The 19054-nt window shown below is 37.9% G+C and overlaps 2 protein-coding genes across 3 annotated transcripts; both read left to right on the forward strand.

Annotated features, from left to right (window-relative positions):
• Positions 1-408: 408 nt before the first annotated feature.
• LOC107754585 (zinc finger protein 16-like) lies at positions 409-5138 on the forward strand. Its single transcript, XM_016571086.1, has 2 exons — positions 409-701; positions 3098-5138. Exons 1-2 carry the CDS (start codon positions 512-514, stop codon positions 3877-3879), a joined length of 972 nt encoding a protein of 323 aa, XP_016426572.1. The 5' UTR covers positions 409-511; the 3' UTR covers positions 3880-5138.
• Positions 5139-7920: 2782 nt separating this feature from the next.
• LOC107754539 (zinc finger protein Xfin-like) lies at positions 7921-19002 on the forward strand. Of its 2 annotated transcripts, none has more exons than XM_016571017.1 (8): positions 7921-8277; positions 8817-9313; positions 9776-10129; positions 13189-13359; positions 13454-13678; positions 14691-15275; positions 15999-16226; positions 16396-19002. In XM_016571017.1, exons 1-8 carry the CDS (start codon positions 8088-8090, stop codon positions 17698-17700), a joined length of 3555 nt encoding a protein of 1184 aa, XP_016426503.1. In that variant the 5' UTR covers positions 7921-8087; the 3' UTR covers positions 17701-19002. The 2 variants fall into 2 exon arrangements, with proteins under 2 accessions (XP_016426503.1, XP_016426511.1); XM_016571025.1 differs by having other exon boundaries at positions 16002-16226.
• Positions 19003-19054: the final 52 nt, after the last annotated feature.

Raw genomic sequence — 19054 nt, forward strand, 5'->3', positions numbered from 1 at the left:
AGCATTAAAGATATTGGCTCAAATCTAACTTTATAGACATAAACTCACCCAGAAATGTCAGTCAGCTGTGGAAATAGTACACGGTTACCTAACCATATCTAGGATGGTTTAATGTTGTTGCTAGGTAACGCTGTAAATGGACGTGTCTCGTGACCTCATGATGATGTCCAGTCATCCGCAAGAAACTGACGTCACTGCCAGCCACTGAACCTACAAATATCTCAAAACAATACAGTGAATAATTACATTAATAATCTTCACTCATAGATTTTCAGTAATAATAATAATAATAATATAATTAAAATAATAAGCGATTAGCCATTAGCCTGGTATTTCAAAACTAGTTTGTTAGTTTGTAAATATGATGTACATGTTCATACAGTACAGTAGGTGGCAGTGATACGCATCTAGAGTCTGAGAACAGCCATTAAACCAAGAGGAGAATAAGCAAGTGTAGAGTTGCTTTTATTCGCGTTTCGTCGGATTTGTTTTCGTTTTATACTTCGTGAAAATGTCGAGACTAGATAAGTTACAATCTAACCTGATGAAGCGAATGTCAATTGTCATTCGTGATATTTGGGTGGAGGTGGAAGCGACGGTGAAGGACTATCAAAAGGAAGCAGCCCAAACACGGTCAGAAAACGCGAGGCTGAAACAACAGCTCAGGGATGCGCTGAGCAAGAATCAGGCACATTTAAACGGTAAATTCACACTTTAACACACACACAGACGCTGTTTGGGGTATTTGGGTCAGTTGAAGGTTGATTGCATTTTCTGTAGACTCCAATTTAATAGTAGAAATGAATGTCGCAGAAACGTAGATGGCATTTTGTCCACTAAGTGTCTGTCTCACATCACTGGTCTTGTCCTTTCCCGTCGTATCCAGCAATTACAATATCAGAATTTTAACATAGCTCGTTGAATGGATATTCGATGCATTGTAAAAAGATAATAACACTTTTACATTCAGAAAGATGGAGAGGACAGTGGCTAACGTTACAGTTGCAGGGCCACAAGAGAAGGAAAGATAGGTTTGGTGTTATGAAAGCTTGACCAGTCCGCCACAATCGTTAATTGGTCGTTTTGACTCAAAGCATTTATGTATATTTGGATTTTATAAAGTTACGTAATGTCAATTTGAATGCAAGTAAAAATTTAGAACTTTTGCAATCCTTTAGAACCTTATATAATGTGCAAAAGGATTGCAAAAGTTCTAAATATAAATGTAGAACTTTTGCAATCCTTTAGAACCTTATATTATATAAGGTTCTAAAGGATTACAAAAGTTCAAAATTTTTACTTGCATTCAAATTGACATTACATAACTTTATAAAATCCAAATATATATATATAAATGCTTTGAGTAAAAATGACCAATTAACGATTGTGGCGGACTGGTCAAGCTTTCATAACAGCTTTCATAACATTTTTATTATCTATTATTGAAATCCTAAATATAACTTCTATGTAGGATTTCAGTAATGCGTAATAAAAATATTGCTGTACTTTAATTGTAATTTTATTTTTTCTCATACTTTTATTCAGTAAGGTTGCAATAATTGAACAAAAGTGACAGTAGACATTTATAATGTTACAGAAGATTTCTATTTCAAATAAATGATGTTATTTTCAACTTTATTCATCAAAGAATGTTAAAAAAAACTTTAGCATGGTTTCTACAAAAATATTAAGCAACCCTACCATTGATGATAAGAAGGAATATTCCTTGAGCACCAAATCGGTGTATAAGAATGATTTCTGAAAGATCATGTGACACTGAAGACCGGAGTCATCACAGAAATAAAGTATATTTTTAAATATAGAACACTTATTTTAAATAGTAATAATACTTCACAACATTCCTGTTTTTACTGTACTTTGATCAAATATATTCAAAGATCATGTGACACTGAAGACCGGAGTCATCACAGAAATAAAGTATATTTTTAAATATAGAACACTTATTTTAAATAGTAATAATACTTCACAACATTCCTGTTTTTACTGTACTTTGATCAAATAACGGTAGCCTTAGTGAACACAAGAGAAAACATTTTTTTAAATCTTACCGATCCCAAACTTTAGGCCACACCTCATTTCTTATCTTTGACTTCCACACTCTGACTTAATCAAGGGAATTTATAACTATAATAATCAAAATTCAATTTGAGTCTACTAAACTAAATTCCGTTCAATTTCAGATAATAGTAATATATAAATATTCAAATAATAGTAATAATTTTAGTGAAATTCATGGATAAGAGTTCATAAAATTAGGGAACAATGGAGAGAAGTTTTTTCCTAAATTGTTAAAATATCCATTTTTTGTTCATGCAAATAATGAAAATATTATGACACAGAAATGATTGTTATCTTGATGAAACGAACAATGCCTTGCTTAAATGGCTGCTGTGAGTAATGCACGTAGTGTGAAATGTAATTCCTCAATAGCGCACTTAACTTTATGACACCAAACAGTTCATGTCAAACAGGTTTCTAAGAGATAAACATTCAGCCATTACAAATACTTTGTCGCACGCACAAAAAGGTCACTCTGTACATCCTTAAAACTGTCATATTTACATTTGTATGCATTTGATGAATAAAATGACCAACACTGCTACTAATAATGAAAATAATTAAGTGAATGCCGTTTTCATGCTTTCACCATACAATTCATGGATAAGAGTTCATAAAATTAGGGAACAATGGAGAAAAGTTTTTTCCTAAATTGTTAAATTGTCCATTTTTTGTTCATGCAAATAATGAAAATATGATGACACAGAAATGATTATCTTGATGAAACGAACAATGCCTTGTTTAAATGGCTGCTGTGAGTAATGCACGTAGTGTGAAATGTAATTCCTCAATAGCGCACTTAACTTTATGACACCAAACAGTTCATGTCAAACAGGTTTCTAAGAGATAAACATTCAGCCATTACAAATACTTTGTCGCACGCACAAAAAGGTCACTCTGTACATCCTTAAAACTGTCATATTTACATTTGTATGCATTTGATGAATAAAATGACCAACACTGCTACTAATAATGAAAATAATTAAGTGAATGCCGTTTTCATGCTTTCACCATACAGGAGTCCACTATGTCCCTCCTGATGAAGCCTCACCCACAGAATTACCAGCATGTGGATATGGGTCCCCAGCTGAATCAGAAGACCCAGAAGATCAGCAAACGGAGGGCGATGCCCAGAGTCAGGATTCACCTAGTGAACTGAAGCCACGCATACTAGATGTCATTTCAATCTGTAAGACAGAGGCAGAAGATAGAGAGCTAGTGCATCAAAAAGATGTCTCGAATACGGATGAGACGTGGAACGCACCCACTGTGGCAACACCGAGGGTCAAGACTGAGCCCGAGGACACCATCATCACAATAACGTCTTCAGTTACTACCACCCCTGCCCACGCCGGTCCGTGTCAAGACTCAGAACCCACTCACCAGATGAGAACAGCCAGTGACGCTTCAACCCTGTTGAAAAGGCCGCAGAAGAAGGAGCGCCTTCGCACACGATTCACCATGCCTAGGAGAGCATCCGCAAAAGATCACGATCATGAAGATCCGTATAAGTGTAACAAATGTGGAAGGCAGTTAAAGGACTTGGCAAAGCTGCAGCTGCACAAGAAATTGCATGAAAGATCCTTCATCTGTCACTGGTGCGGTAGAAACTTCTCAAAGTTTGACTACCTTCGGATGCATATGCGCACACACACCGGAGAACGGCCTTACCGTTGCAACTGGTGCTCAAAGACCTTCAGCCAGAGCGGAAACATGAGGAGACATGAGCGCACGTGCCGGAGTTTCAACGAAGAATCGACATCGCATGGGCTGGAAGATCATCAGCTGCCCGCCGAGTGACCAGTGCGTCATTGTTGCCAGATCGCTGCAGGCACACCTCAAGAAAGAACCTGTTGTTGTTATAGAGAGCTGAAATTTGATCTTTTTCATTAGATATATTGGGATATTTCTTGTTTTACCAAGTATATTAGAAGCTTCCATGTTACACAAAATACAGAAAGCCTATATGCTGTTTGACCAACATCTCTATGACCTTTTCAGGCCGTATGTGTGCACAAATGTCACCAGTAAGTCGAAAAAGCATCATGAGAATGAATGTTTGACCCTTTGAGGAAGATCACGTTGTGTTCCATACTGAGTACCATGACCTACTGTACTTCAAGACTGATGTTTTAATTTTATAAATACTCCACCGAGAGCAGTATCTAGCCAATGAAATGGTTTTTTAGGCAGTGCATAACTATAAAAATGTATATTCACTATAGGAAGGAATGACTTTCATTACTTGTTTTATTAATTTCGATTTTTTTTTCTTCTGGCCTACACATTACAATTTGAAAATTCTAGGTTTTTGGTGACTGGGAATTACAGAGGACGAGGTAAATCTAAAGCAGTACATTAGGATATGAATCAGTGTGGAAGACTGAACAGTAAAATGTACTTAAACTGCAAAATTGTCAGAAGAAAATCATGTAATTTGAGAAGATGTATCTTATGACTGTCAAATGAGGAACTTTGTCGTATGTAAAAACAAACGCTTGAATAAACTAGATTCAGTTTAATTTGACATCAGTAATTGTCTGTATCTGAGGAAAATGTTTATCTGGCCATTGTGAAATTACTGTATGTATGCGTGTGTGTAATATGCTTAATTTTGCCTTACCTTGGAAATATTTTACAACCCTGTCATTTAGAACATACTGTTTATCCAAAACCTTCAGTTCAATCACTGAATCACCAGTTACTACCACTGTGGTTAAATGCATTTATATTGATTCTGTTACTAACACTGATAATTATTCCATAAATATGTCATAAATATTCTATAATCTTCTAGGTATTTATTTGTCACACATACTGCATTTAGCATTCTTTCTTTGTAAGTGGTGTTTTTATAGTTATTCTTAATTTTCTTGTCTTTCTGTCGCTGTGTAGTAGACCCCGGCTTTCTCCCAGGTTTAGTGGGGTTCTGTCTTTTTTTCACAACTAATTTAGGCAAATGGTCAACTAATGTAAATTTCAAATAAAACAATGAACCATAATCTATAGGAATTGTTACTAGTGTAAACCGTTATTAAATTAATGTTTTTCAAACAGCACAAGAAGCTCTCAGAATAGTTCTGTTTTTTTATTTTTTTACCACAGTTTTAAATGAGTAAATATAATTTCAGTTACTAGTCATTTGGTGGACACTGTGGTTATTATGATGGTACATTGTACATTTTTGTAGGGCCATCATTGGGAGTGACAACTGGAAACCTTATCTTGGGCCCTGTGATGATGGGTCCCCACAAGACTTTTATATTGCATACTTTACTCATTTTAGCAGGAGCTGTGCATACTTGCAAGGAATATTCTCAAAAATGCAATTTTGATCTGTTCAATTATTAATTGTAAAGGTAATCTGAGGAGTTTACAGCTAGCTCAGTTATATAAACTACTTTACACAAAACACTATTTTTTGTGATATGTAAATGTTTGTAGAAAAAAAGAAAGAAATGTAAAATACGTAATGAAAATAACTGTTATTTGTTACCGCGCGAAAAAAAATGCTCGAGTAGAGTAGGCTACTTTTGTTGTGGTTGCCTGATCTCTTCCCAAAGCGACTTGTTGTAATCTTATTTTTCTCGATACTTGAATACTTTGAAAACCGCGTTTATCCTTCTATATAAACAACGTTTGCTACCATTTTGTTTTGACTTCCTCTCAGTTTGCTCTGCAGCTGCACTGTTGCGTTTCTCCAGTGCGGTAGGTGGCAGTCAGCAGTTTCCGGCTGCCTTCGAAATTTGGAGAAAAAAGGCAACCGTTCATGCAACGGGGATAGCTAGCTCTTTCGGTGGTTTGTGTTTGCTGCTGAATTTAACTGCTGGAAAAAAAATACAAAATGACCAAGCTGCAGCTCCTGCACCGCGCGCTGAACGAGCGTCTGATGGCGGCGGTGGAGCAGATCATGGAGATGGTCGGCGGTACGGTGCTGGAGTACGAGGAAGAGACGATCCGAGCACGGAAAGAAAACGAGGTTCTGAGACGGAGGCTCCGGTGGATGGAGGGGGCAAACCGAGCCGACTGGCCAGGTAGCACAACAGGCCGACAGTAATGTAGTTTTTAATGCAAAATACTGCGCAGGACAGATAGCACGACTTGATAATAGCCATGAGGGGAGTTTTCTTGAAACATTTATTTGGTTGCTAACTACAAAGTTTTGTTCTACATTCTATGCACGGCCGCGGACTTTGTTTTGGTGAGATCATCCGCGTGCATTCAGCCTTTGCTCTTCCTTATAAAGGAAGTTATAAATATTTGTTATCTGAACAATACTAGCAAACTGCATTAGGCCGAAGTAAACACTGATCTGTGAATTGTCTGTCCGACGTTTTCGCTCCAAAACGTCCAGGGGGCACGCAGATTAGAGCTCCTGCCCCCTCTAGAGTCCACAGGAAGAAAGATTTCCAGTCGCATAAACGCACTATACGACACAACAGACCATTAACTTGCATTTCCTTTTGGTTTAAACCAGCACATTTTACCTGCAGATACTCAGTTATGTATAAACAGAAATCACACTTTATCTCATCAAACTGTTGCACTTTTTTATTTATTTATTTTATTCTTAGGCCCATCAGAACCTTTTACTCTTTCCACCACGGAGGAGGCCAATCCATCCCGGCAAGATGAGGGTGCTGTCAACTTTGGATTTGGACCGGAATCAGAAGCTCTTGTGATCAAAACAGAGTCGACTGATCTCCCCCTGTGCAGCGCCACCACATTACCTCACAGCATTGATCAGGGACCTGACAATGCCGGGACAGGCCTTAATTTTGCCTTACCTTGGAAATATTTTACAACCCTGTCATTTAGAACATACTGTTTATCCAAAACCTTCAGTTCAATCACTGAATCACCAGTTACTACCACTGTGGTTAAATGCATTTATATTGATTCTGTTACTAACACTGATAATTATTCCATAAATATGTCATAAATATTCTATAATCTTCTAGGTATTTATTTGTCACACATACTGCATTTAGCATTCTTTCTTTGTAAGTGGTGTTTTTATAGTTATTCTTAATTTTCTTGTCTTTCTGTCGCTGTGTAGTAGACCCCGGCTTTCTCCCAGGTTTAGTGGGGTTCTGTCTTTTTTTCACAACTAATTTAGGCAAATGGTCAACTAATGTAAATTTCAAATAAAACAATGAACCATAATCTATAGGAATTGTTACTAGTGTAAACCGTTATTAAATTAATGTTTTTCAAACAGCACAAGAAGCTCTCAGAATAGTTCTGTTTTTTAATTTTTTTACCACAGTTTTAAATGAGTAAATATAATTTCAGTTACTAGTCATTTGGTGGACACTGTGGTTATTATGATGGTACATTGTACATTTTTGTAGGGCCATCATTGGGAGTGACAACTGGAAACCTTATCTTGGGCCCTGTGATGATGGGTCCCCACAAGACTTTTATATTGCATACTTTACTCATTTTAGCAGGAGCTGTGCATACTTGCAAGGAATATTCTCAAAAATGCAATTTTGATCTGTTCAATTATTAATTGTAAAGGTAATCTGAGGAGTTTACAGCTAGCTCAGTTATATAAACTACTTTACACAAAACACTATTTTTTGTGATATGTAAATGTTTGTAGAAAAAAAGAAAGAAATGTAAAATACGTAATGAAAATAACTGTTATTTGTTACCGCGCGAAAAAAAATGCTCGAGTAGAGTAGGCTACTTTTGTTGTGGTTGCCTGATCTCTTCCCAAAGCGACTTGTTGTAATCTTATTTTTCTCGATACTTGAATACTTTGAAAACCGCGTTTATCCTTGTATATAAACAACGTCTGCTACCATTTTGTTTTGACTTCCTCTCAGTTTGCTCTGCAGCTGCACTGTTGCGTTTCTCCAGTGCGGTAGGTGGCAGTCAGCAGTTTCCGGCTGCCTTCGAAATTTGGAGAAAAAAGGCAACCGTTCATGCAACGGGGATAGCTAGCTCTTTCGGTGGTTTGTGTTTGCTGCTGAATTTAACTGCTGGAAAAAAAATACAAAATGACCAAGCTGCAGCTCCTGCACCGCGCGCTGAACGAGCGTCTGATGGCGGCGGTGGAGCAGATCATGGAGATGGTCGGCGGTACGGTGCTGGAGTACGAGGAAGAGACGATCCGAGCACGGAAAGAAAACGAGGTTCTGAGACGGAGGCTCCGGTGGATGGAGGGGGCAAACCGAGCCGACTGGCCAGGTAGCACAACAGGCCGACAGTAATGTAGTTTTTAATGCAAAATACTGCGCAGGACAGATAGCACGACTTGATAATAGCCATGAGGGGAGTTTTCTTGAAACATTTATTTGGTTGCTAACTACAAAGTTTTGTTCTACATTCTATGCACGGCCGCGGACTTTGTTTTGGTGAGATCATCCGCGTGCATTCAACCTTTGCTCTTCCTTATAAAGGAAGTTATAAATATTTGTTATCTGAACAATACTAGCAACTGCATTAGGCCGAAGTAAACACTGATCTGTGAATTGTCTGTCCGACGTTTTCGCTCCAAAACGTCCAGGGGGCACGCAGATTAGAGCTGCTGCCCCCTCTAGAGTCCACAGGAAGAAAGATTTCCAGTCGCATAAACGCACTATACGACACAACAGACCATTAACTTGCATTTCCTTTTGGTTTAAACCAGCACATTTTACCTGCAGATACTCAGTTATGTATAAACAGAAATCACACTTTATCTCATCAAACTGTTGCACTTTTTTATTTATTTATTTTATTCTTAGGCCCATCAGAACCTTTTACTCTTTCCACCACGGAGGAGGCCAATCCATCCCGGCAAGATGAGGGTGCTGTCAACTTTGGATTTGGACCGGAATCAGAAGCTCTTGTGATCAAAACAGAGTCGACTGATCTCCCCCTGTGCAGCGCCACCACATTACCTCACAGCATTGATCAGGGACCTGACAATGCCGGGACAGGCGCTGGTATTGCCTATGGCCTGGTGGACAGCATGACCTGGGACTCTGCCCAAAGTTACATGGCTCCTCTGGACTTTGATCCAACTTCAGGTCCCAGCAGGGTCCGGCACTGGAGAGGACAGAACAGAAGGCAGAGGATGTCCTTTGCCTGTCCAGACTGTGGTAAAGTCTTTGCAAGTAAACAGAGGCTGATGGTTCATATGCGCATTCATTCCACCGAGAGGCCTTATGCGTACCGCCGGCGCAAGGCGTGCTTCTACGGTGACAATAAGAAAAAGAGGAAGCTGCACAGGCTCTCTCAGGTAAACAGCAGCACGATTAAAGTCGACATGACATCAAAACTGACCCATTTTTACTTTTTAATGCACATTGTCTTATTGTTGTGAATGCATTCTGGTATTAAAAATCAAACCCACCTTTAACTTTTTCACATTTAATATACTAATTCGATAGATTACTTTTCAGTCATCTAACACTCAAACGTTTTTGATAATTAACACTGTTAAATGTAATTTTAGCAGATATAAAAATTTATATATTTTTCACGATTATTTGTGTATGATTATGTAGTTCATTTTAGTTTTTAGTGTTATATTTTGAATTTACTTAGACAAAATAGTATAGAATTTGAATATCGTATTTAATTTAACGTATTATTATAAAATATCTTACTATACAGAAAACTAATGAACTTTTATAAATGTAAAATGGAGACGTTTTAACAAACAATATTATAATAGCTTGTGTTATTTTCTCACACGCAGCTGTCAAGAGAAATTGTGGACGATCTGTCAGATGGCTCTGAGCAGACGAACAGAAGTAGTGCATCACCTGAAACTACTGCACCAGGCCATGAAGAAGAGCCTGAGAGTGACCACAGCAGCAGTGATAAAGAACCAGAAAAGAGAATTACCACCCCTGTGCGGAATCGGCGCGAAAAAAAAAGAGTTGTAAACCAGCTGTGTCGGTGCCCTCATTGCCCTCATCGGGTGTTCGCTCGGCCCTGTCAGTTAGCCTTGCACATGAAGACCCACACAGTCACAGCTCTTGTCAACCTGCCCATTCAATCACAGTCAGGAACTCAGGAGATAGTGGATGCGAACAGGAAATTACCCAAGGTACTGCACGTTCTCTAGTGTCATAAATAGTGGGTGTAGATATGCATAAATAGAGACTTTCTTTCCTTCACACATAAATCCCTCTTAAGGATGTAAACAGATGGAATGGGGAGAAAATGAACCAGTCAAAAAAAAAAAAAAAAAAAGCTATATAAATCAACCACTATTCTGAATATTTGGTGTGATGTGCATCGACGCATAATGTTGTTTGATGCAATAAGAGTCAATAAAGTATTAAAAAAAGAGTCAAAAAAAGATATTGCATAGTGCACATTTTGAAGTAGTGGTTGACCAATATGGGGTTTTCAACGGCCGATACCGATATCTAGAAAGTATTCAATATGCTATTCAATAATAGCAAATGTACATAAACTTTCTGAAATCTCAAAATACACTTAAAAAAAAATAAAAAAGTTTTTTGCTATCCTTTGACAAAGTGGTGAGTAGAATTTACGGGGAGATAAACACTTTATGGTTATTGGCTGATGGTTGTAATCTCAAAATATGCAAATACAGGCTGATTCATTGGTCTTGCCACCAAAATGTATAAATAAGGACCTCTGTGTATAGTAGTTCAGCGAATCCTAAGATAGTAAGCATGTATCTTAGAATGAACTAAACACGCTCATACAGCTACAACCAATCTACGAAGAGAACAAGAAAGCAACCACTGAAGCGGATGCTGTTTTAACGGTGAGTCTGAGGCCAAAAATGAGAGTTGTGAGAACAAGAGTTGATGCTGTTCATTCAAAAAAAAAAAAAAATCTGCATCTACCGTTTCCAGAGATGTTATTCTCAAAATACACTTAAAAAAACAAAAAAAAAACAATTTTTTTGCTATCCTTTGACAAAGTGGTGAGTAGAATTTACGGGGAGATAAACACTTTATGGTTATTGGCTGATGGTTGTAATCTCAAAATATGCAAATACAGGCTGATTCATTGGTCTTGCCACCAAAATGTATAAATAAGGACCTCTGTGTATAGTAGTTCAGCGAATCCTAAGATAGTAAGCATGTATCTTAGAATGAACTAAACACGCTCATACAGCTACAACCAATCTACGAAGAGAACAAGAAAGCAACCACTGAAGCGGATGCTGTTTTAACGGTGAGTCTGAGGCCAAAAATGAGAGTTGTGAGAACAAGAGTTGATGCTGTTCATTCAAAAAAAAAAAAAATCTGCATCTACCGTTTCCAGAGATGTTATTTGATGTGGGGTTGCACCACTAGTTAAAAAAATAGGTGAATGCAGCCTATGAGCATAACATAACTCTGGAAACATCAGCTGTAGCTAGGTAATCTCAGATCATTTTTTGTCAGATAATGTGTTTTTTGTAACTAGATGTAGCTAGATGAGTAGATTATAGGTTTATCTAAAGCTGAATTGAAGAACAAAGATAATGTACTATAATCAGCATTTTATCAACTGCTACTACATTCTAGTAGTCTATTGCATGAAAACAAAGAAAAGCTAAATGATTTGTAAAAAAATTATTATTTAACTGAAATGGATTTGTCAGTACGAACTATCCTGTGTGCAGTCTATAGAAATAGACAGATAGGGAAGGTAGATCAATTATAAAATTTATCTGAAAACTCCGATTGAGAGCAGTAGATTTGACCGACGCACTATTTATTGTAGTTACAATATATGGCAGTTTATTCAGCTGGTGTTTGTTTTTTCATTAACCAATCCATGCTATTTTAGAGATTTTAAATGAGGGCTTTTCAACCTTTTTGGACCCAGAGATCTCTCTCAGCCAACCCAAGTACCTCTAGTATAAAAAAGCTAGATTTTTATCATAACATGTTAGTCACTTTTTTATATCATGTAACATTATTACAATATTACATTATGTAATTCTTAAAAGGTCATTTGTTCGAAAACGGTTAAGAAATTTTAAAGAATATTCAATGTTTTCTGGGACCCATGGTTGAAAACCCTGCATTTAAATAATTATAAGACCAGTATCACCAGTGAGCTGAAGAAAATGTCGTATTATTTGACTATTAAATTCTTGTTGTTCATATTAAGTCAGTTATTATTAACTGTTTGCTTAGTTGAAGTTCATTTTCTAGGCCTGCTTTCATCACTGCATTTCAGTTGAAGCCATACCTACAATTATCTGAATGCATTCAGTGTTTTAAAATATTTTAAAATATCTTGAATGCAAATAAGTATCACTAAAGTGTGACACAAAGCTTATGCATATATTTTTCTTATTGCTTCACAGGTGGAATTTGTTTCAAATCGCTGTTTTAGCAAAGTTTGGGACTACTTTTCAAAAGATGCATATGGTGAAGTCTTCTGCCATGCATGTTCAGCCAGAGTTAGCCAGGGGTCCAGCAAGGCTGCCCGGAAGAACACCTCTAATTTATGGTCTCATCTTAGAATAAACCATCGACGTGCCTATTTAGAGGCAAAAGGGTTCAGCCAACCAGTTAATATGCTGATCAACACTTTGGACACAACTCCGATTAAATTAGAGCGTTTTGAGCCAGAAGAACGCATTGTAGAGGGAGGTGGTGAAATAAAACCGGTTTTGATACCTGAAGAACCATCCAATGGAACTTTGTAAATATGTAAACAATTTGGACACAATGTTTATATATGTATATACAAATTAGAAAATCACAAAATTTTGGATTTTTTTTTTTTATATAAACCAGTTGTGTATATATTCAGTGCAATTCCAATGCAGTTGTTTGATTAAAATTTGTTTGAAATGAATTCATGAATTTGAGTCTTTTCTGCGGGTGGTTTACTTTAATATAGTCATATATATTTTAAATTTTTGTAATGCCATGACATCTTGGGAAAAAATGTACTGTAGATTTGAAATGCCACTCATTGTCCTACAGTATCAGTGCACTGAATTTGCCACTTTCAAGTGCACTGTTGGAGTCAGTGTTTAAATATGCTGTTTACCTGGAATGACTTAAAAAAATACAGACATTATTCATCCATTTTCATATCCAAGGCCTAATACATTTGGAGCTCACTGCATATGTCTTTCCATGCTTCTCTCATTGTTAAATGGACTTGCATGTCTTTCAGAGGCAAAGAAAAAATGATGTGGAGAAGAAGGCCAAAGTTGCTGACAAAAGTGAGTTCCATTGTCCAGACTGTGACAAAGTCTTCTTTCATGCAAGCCGGTTGCGTGTCCACATGAAGTCCCATAAGACCAAAAGGGCTTTATTACGCAAAACTCTGCCGATCAAGACTGAGGTACCTGCTCACACATTGTATAAAGTTGATCTGGATGCATGATCATTCCCATTAATGTGTTTCTATTAAGTTTGGATATTTGTATTCCTCGTAGCTGACTAAAGAAGAAACAGTGGAGGCAGTGCCTAAAACTACAGAAGTACAGAATGTGAAGAAGGTAAAGAAAACATATGCCTGCCCGCATTGTGATAAAGTGTTTGCTCGTGAAGGATGGCTGGGGCCACACATTCGCACTCAGCATGGGGAAGTAAAGAAAAGAAGTGATTACTTTAACGTGTATGGCAGTGGCCGTACAAGGTCACAACAGCTTGTCACCAAGGTTAGTTTTCAGATTTGTAACTGAATATGCAGATGTTAAAGGGGTCATCGCATGCAAAATTCACTTTTACATGGTGATTGAACTGAAATGTGTCTTGGCAGTGTGTGTACACAATAATGATGTATATAATTATAAAAATCTATACAAATCTAAAAGTCTGTAATGATAAAAATGATCATGATAAAAATCCACCCAGTGGTTTTTTTTTTTTTAAATCCCCAAAAATCATAACCCCGCCCTTTCTCAGATCAAGCCGTTCTCAGATTCTTGGCTGTGTGATGTCACACAGACAGGCCCCTCCCATGATTGTTGATTGACACTGGTGTTTTATCACAGACCCGCCCTGAGTGAGCTGTTTCATTGTTTCAACGCCGGAGCGGTTGTAGACAAGAATGGCTCCTAAGCGATTGAGGTCTTTTTTTGTTGGATGTAATAATGAACATAGCAGTCGTCATTTACTCCTGACATCTGAGTCACTGAAGATGCAGAGGTTTACGTTTGTTTTTGAAGGGAATGCACCCCCCGATCTACCTAAATGTGTTTATGTTCGCGCAAATCATTCGTGATCTAGCTTTACCTACAGAAGGAAGTGAGTATAAGTTTTTATGAATCTTTGCAAATCACCTTTCCTAATAATCCGCTAGTTAGCAAGTTCTGTGGCTAAATGCGGCTAAAGTTAACAGTCTCAGAGAATGGCTCATCACCCCATGGAAGAGAGGGGTGGGGTGAGCAGAGCTCATTAGCATTTAAAGGGACACGCACCGAAACGGGTCGTTGTGAACAGAGCTGTTTTTAAAAAGGTAAAAAGTGTTGTTTTCCACTACCATTGAGAAATTTTAACCAAAGTATGTTATAGACTTTTCATTAAGACCCTTAAGAATCATATTAATCATAACCTGTGGAAAATGGGCGTCCGATGACCCCTTTAATATATACTTTGCCGAGACACTGATCATTTTTGAACTTTTATTTCTGTATAATAACCCACATTCCTTTTTTATTGATCGATAAGCGATTACGTAAGCGCAAAACTCAGAAACGGGAAGTTACTAAGAAGATGAGACTGAATAGCCAGAAAACTAAAGGATTAAGAAAGGTCAAGGATAAACAACGTCAAACAAGTGATGAGTCCATCCTGGTTGTTGATGTGCCAACATTCACAAAAGATGAGGATGAAGAAAGTACAGATCTTCCTATATTGGGCACAGATGAGGCTGAAGAAAGTGCAGATCTTACAAAAATGGGCACAGATGAGGCACAACAAAGTGCAGATCGTCCTAAAACGGCCACAGATGAGTCAGAGAGCACTTCTGAGCAATCAAAGGACATCTCAGGCTCTGACTGTGGAACATCTAGCACTAAATATCTGAAGAGGATGTTTCCATGCAAAACATGTGGCAAAGGCTTTTCTCTGGAGAAGAAGCTAAAGAAGCACTCAAGGAAACATATAGGACGTAGGTTACATGATGAAAAGAAAAGGAGACGAGAACAAGCTAAAATGGAAATGGAGCTTAAGGAACAAGAAAAAAGGAAATGGGAGGAAAAAAAGAGGCTTGATGATGAGATGTCAACAAGTAATCACAACCCAAATACTACGGTATGTGTTCTTTACAAAAACCTGAAGAATGATCCGAATATACCTTCACATTTCATAGTTTTAAATCACGAAAACAGATAAGCATGATTTGTTTAACGATAAGGATCTTGAAAATCTTTCGCAATCAATAGAACCAGAATTAAGAAAATTAAGGAAACGTGGCTCCTGTGTCTGCACAATTTCTGCTAAAGTCTATGGCTGTAAGAATTAGTTAAGGATGCACATGCGTGACCATCATGAACGAGCTATTGATGCTAAGACAAACAATCAGAAACCAGTAAGAGGCGTAGAAAACAAGGAAACGGCAATAAACTTGTACGTGGACTAATAGCAAAAATGACGTGGGTTAGTCTATTAAATGGGTGCCTTTTGATTTTCACATTGAAGTGTAAATGATAACTAATAATAACTGATACCAAATTTACTAGATTTTTAAAAACAAAACTCCAATGTGTTTACTTTTGTTTACTGAAGAATGTGTATTTGTATATTGATTTTGTAAATTCTAATATAGGAATCTGCAAGGTTAGTAATGCCTTTCTGAAAGCATTATTATGTTCCAACTTGTATTCTATCAATTTAGATTGAGATAATACATTGCAAGGTATTGTATTTTACACCTAAAATCTTAACTTGTATAAATCATTTTTGTTAAAGGCCCTCATTTTATAGATTACCTCATGCACAAATGTGTATTAAAATTATTTTTTCGTACCCCTTCAGCAGACACCTCGTGGATCCCCAAACAAAGACTCGTTACGGAAAAGCAGAACCAGAGGTCAAGGGCCACTACCCTGCCCATTTTGTGGCAAAGTTTTTGCTTGGGAAATGCGGCTGTTGATGCATATGCAGATTCACTGTGGAGAGAAACCGTACGCCTATCGGCAGCGCAAGAAACGTTTTTATGGTGACCTGAAAAGGGGCCAACTCCCGAAAATCCATAATCAGGAGGTAGGAAAGACTATGTGATTAATCATTTTGACTGCTAGTTTCATCCAGTTTCATATCTTCGGGAAAAAAGAAGAATTGTTTGTGCAATGAATCCTAGGTCGTGTTGACCCTAAAGACTGTTGTTTAAGTCCTTATAAAAATGGTTGATTGTCGCTTTCCTCCAATGCAGCCTTCGGGGGACAAAAGTGATGAGTCTGAAGAATCTGGAAGTGAAGAGACGGTGAATAAGGACAGATCTGCACATATGAACAGCAATGCAACCCATGCAGTGTCTGGAGCTCTCGCAAGCAGTACAGCTATTGAGCAGCCTACCACCTCTTACAAGAGTAACCAAAGAACCAAAACCAAGCTGGTCAGTGACATCATGAGCCACTTCAATATGCAGCCCAGGATTGTTCTACAACCAATTATGACTGCATGCAAGTACTGGAGCTCAGTGCCTGGGGTAGCTGACTTAAAATCAGGATTCTCTGAAAAAAGTAGTGGCTTTGATCATGAACAAACCTCAGTACGGGTTAATGATGAAATGGTGGATGCTGTGGAAGATAAAATTGTGGATTCCAATCTTTGCACATTGCCAGTGCAAAGATTCTCTGGTCATGGCATCCAAAACAAGCCTGAAATATGCTACACTGAGACTGAAATAGTCTGTGTGAAGGTTGGATCTCCACAGCGTGATTCGGAAGTAGAGCATGACAACATTGGCGGCTCACTGGCCTTTGAAACTTCTGAGGGAAATAACACAAAGAGTCAACAAAAAGGCGACTGCAACGTTAGTTTTCCTGGTGTTTCAGAAAACACAGCCAGAGACCAGGTATCACTTATAGTAATAGATGATGAACTAGAGCAATCAAATGAAAGAACTGCTGCTGAAAATGCTCTGTCTGAATGTGGAAGAACAAAGTGTGATTGGAAGTGTGATTGTAAGAACATTTCTGTTATGAAATTAACCGTAATACCACAGAGTAGCATTTTACAATCTTTGTTCAAGGAAACTAGTTCCGGCACCATGCAGAAGAACGCTGACTCAAAATTAGTTTGTGTTGTCCTCTCAGATGTTGAAGACGATGTTGATCAAGATGTGTTGAGTCCCTCCAAAGGTTTAGATAAAAAGAAAACTGCCTCTGTTCCTAGCATTCAAAATGAACAATTAGATGTGGGGAGCACACCTGGCAAAAATCCCTCCAGCGACTCCAACTTTCCAGCTCCAGATGCAACTGAATCTACCAAATCTATTGATGGTGCCTCACAGCATACTGATGATCAGAGTGTCTCAAATGACCCAGTCAGAGACCAGATGGCCTTTACTGCCATCAGACAAACAGAGGACAGGCCCATGAGTTCAAAGGAGAGAATGTCATGTCAAACATCTGATATGGTATTTGCTGGTCAAGAATCTCTGTCGGATGTTAGTGTTGACAAGAAACTGCTAGACATGGAGACTGTCAGTAGCGGTGAGAGAAAAAATAAGTAACTGGGTCTGAACAACCAGGTATGCAATAGTAGCAGATTGAAAAGTACAATACGGACTCAAAAGTAAATCTGTTCTTAATGAGCCTGTGGAAATGTAAAGAGATATGTAAATACTTGAACAGAGAAATCTCAATTTATATGTAATTATACTGTTTTCTTTTGAATTTTTTTTAATGTCAGATGTCAGAATCTGTTCTGGATGCTTCAACTGACAACTCTGATATCTCAGGGATGAATGAACCTTCTGTACAAAATGTGAAAACCAATGAGTTCTTTGTGAAAAGTTCTGAAGAATTCGAAATGCCCTCAGACTTTCTCACATCCCATCAAACCTCTGACGGTAGATGCAAGACTGCAGTGAGCAGTGGAGAACGGAAAAAAGTAATGCAAGCACTAAATTGTCACTAAATTTTGTGGGAAGGCATGTAGAAAGATAGAACTGCACCTAAAGTGTGATCATGTAAGAGAACCTGAAGTGGTAAAAGCTTTAAGTCTTGACAAAGACGGTAAAGAAAGGAAACAGTTATTGAGCAGTTTTGCTATTAAAAGGAACTTCAACCAACCTAGAGATTCTAAAATGGATTGTGATGAAAACATTGTTCACTGCATTTTTTGCCAGGAGTCTTATCGATGGAACAAATTTCAGGAGCATGCTCTTATATGTAAGCACAACAAGAATCCAGCTGCATCCAGCAAAACTCAGGAAACTTTTGATGCAGAATTGGGAAACCTTGCTCCAGACACTATCAGCATGTCCAGACCTTTAGAGCCAACTAATGCTCCTTTATCAGTTCTCTCAGATTTAGGCAATTGCCCATTTCCAGAAACTAAGATATATGAGGCGAAAGAGAACCATACTTTAGTGTCAGATCGTCCCCAAATGCTATACACTAGTGATAGCCCAGCACAGAAGATATGTGATCCGAAACCCTCAAGCCCTCTTAATCTTGACTCTTGCCAGAGTGCTGCTCTGAAAACATATCATCCAGAAGTGGAGGTGCCTACTGTTTCTAACACTGACAGCAGCATAGCTCAAGTTGATCTTGGTGCACAATTATTAAAGCCATCTGTTCTTGATTTTTGCCAGGGTTCCACAATAAATCCTGCTCATTTGGAATCTTCTTTTAATTCATCACGGAACCCTGATGTGGAGATACTAGAACCACCCATACTAGATTCCCGTCAAACAACACAAGTCATAGAATCTACAGTTCCAACCCTTCCTATTTCAAACTCTGGTTGCAGTGTTCTTCAGCAGTCCCTTATAAAACAAACAGATCATCCCCGACTTGTGAGCCAACCATTTTCTTCAGATCCACTCAGGATGCAATTCAGAATCGAAATACAATTATACA

Source organism: Sinocyclocheilus rhinocerous, unplaced genomic scaffold (assembly GCF_001515625.1).
Source record: "Sinocyclocheilus rhinocerous isolate Xijiao unplaced genomic scaffold, SAMN03320098_v1.1 scaffold1063, whole genome shotgun sequence".
Taxonomy (NCBI): domain Eukaryota; kingdom Metazoa; phylum Chordata; class Actinopteri; order Cypriniformes; family Cyprinidae; genus Sinocyclocheilus; species Sinocyclocheilus rhinocerous.

Excerpts from the sequence above, each read along its gene's own strand:
- LOC107754585 (XM_016571086.1), top strand. The coding sequence starts at position 512 with ATGTCGAGACTAGATAAGTTACAATCTAACCTGATGAAGCGAATGTCA. Across the intron at positions 702-3,097 it reads GAATCAGGCACATTTAAACG|GAGTCCACTATGTCCCTCCT; the intron begins GTAAATTCACAC and ends TTCACCATACAG.
- LOC107754539 (XM_016571017.1), top strand. The coding sequence starts at position 8,088 with ATGACCAAGCTGCAGCTCCTGCACCGCGCGCTGAACGAGCGTCTGATG. Across the intron at positions 13,360-13,453 it reads CTCTGCCGATCAAGACTGAG|CTGACTAAAGAAGAAACAGT; the intron begins GTACCTGCTCAC and ends TATTCCTCGTAG. Across the intron at positions 15,276-15,998 it reads ATCACAACCCAAATACTACG|CAGACACCTCGTGGATCCCC; the intron begins GTATGTGTTCTT and ends GTACCCCTTCAG.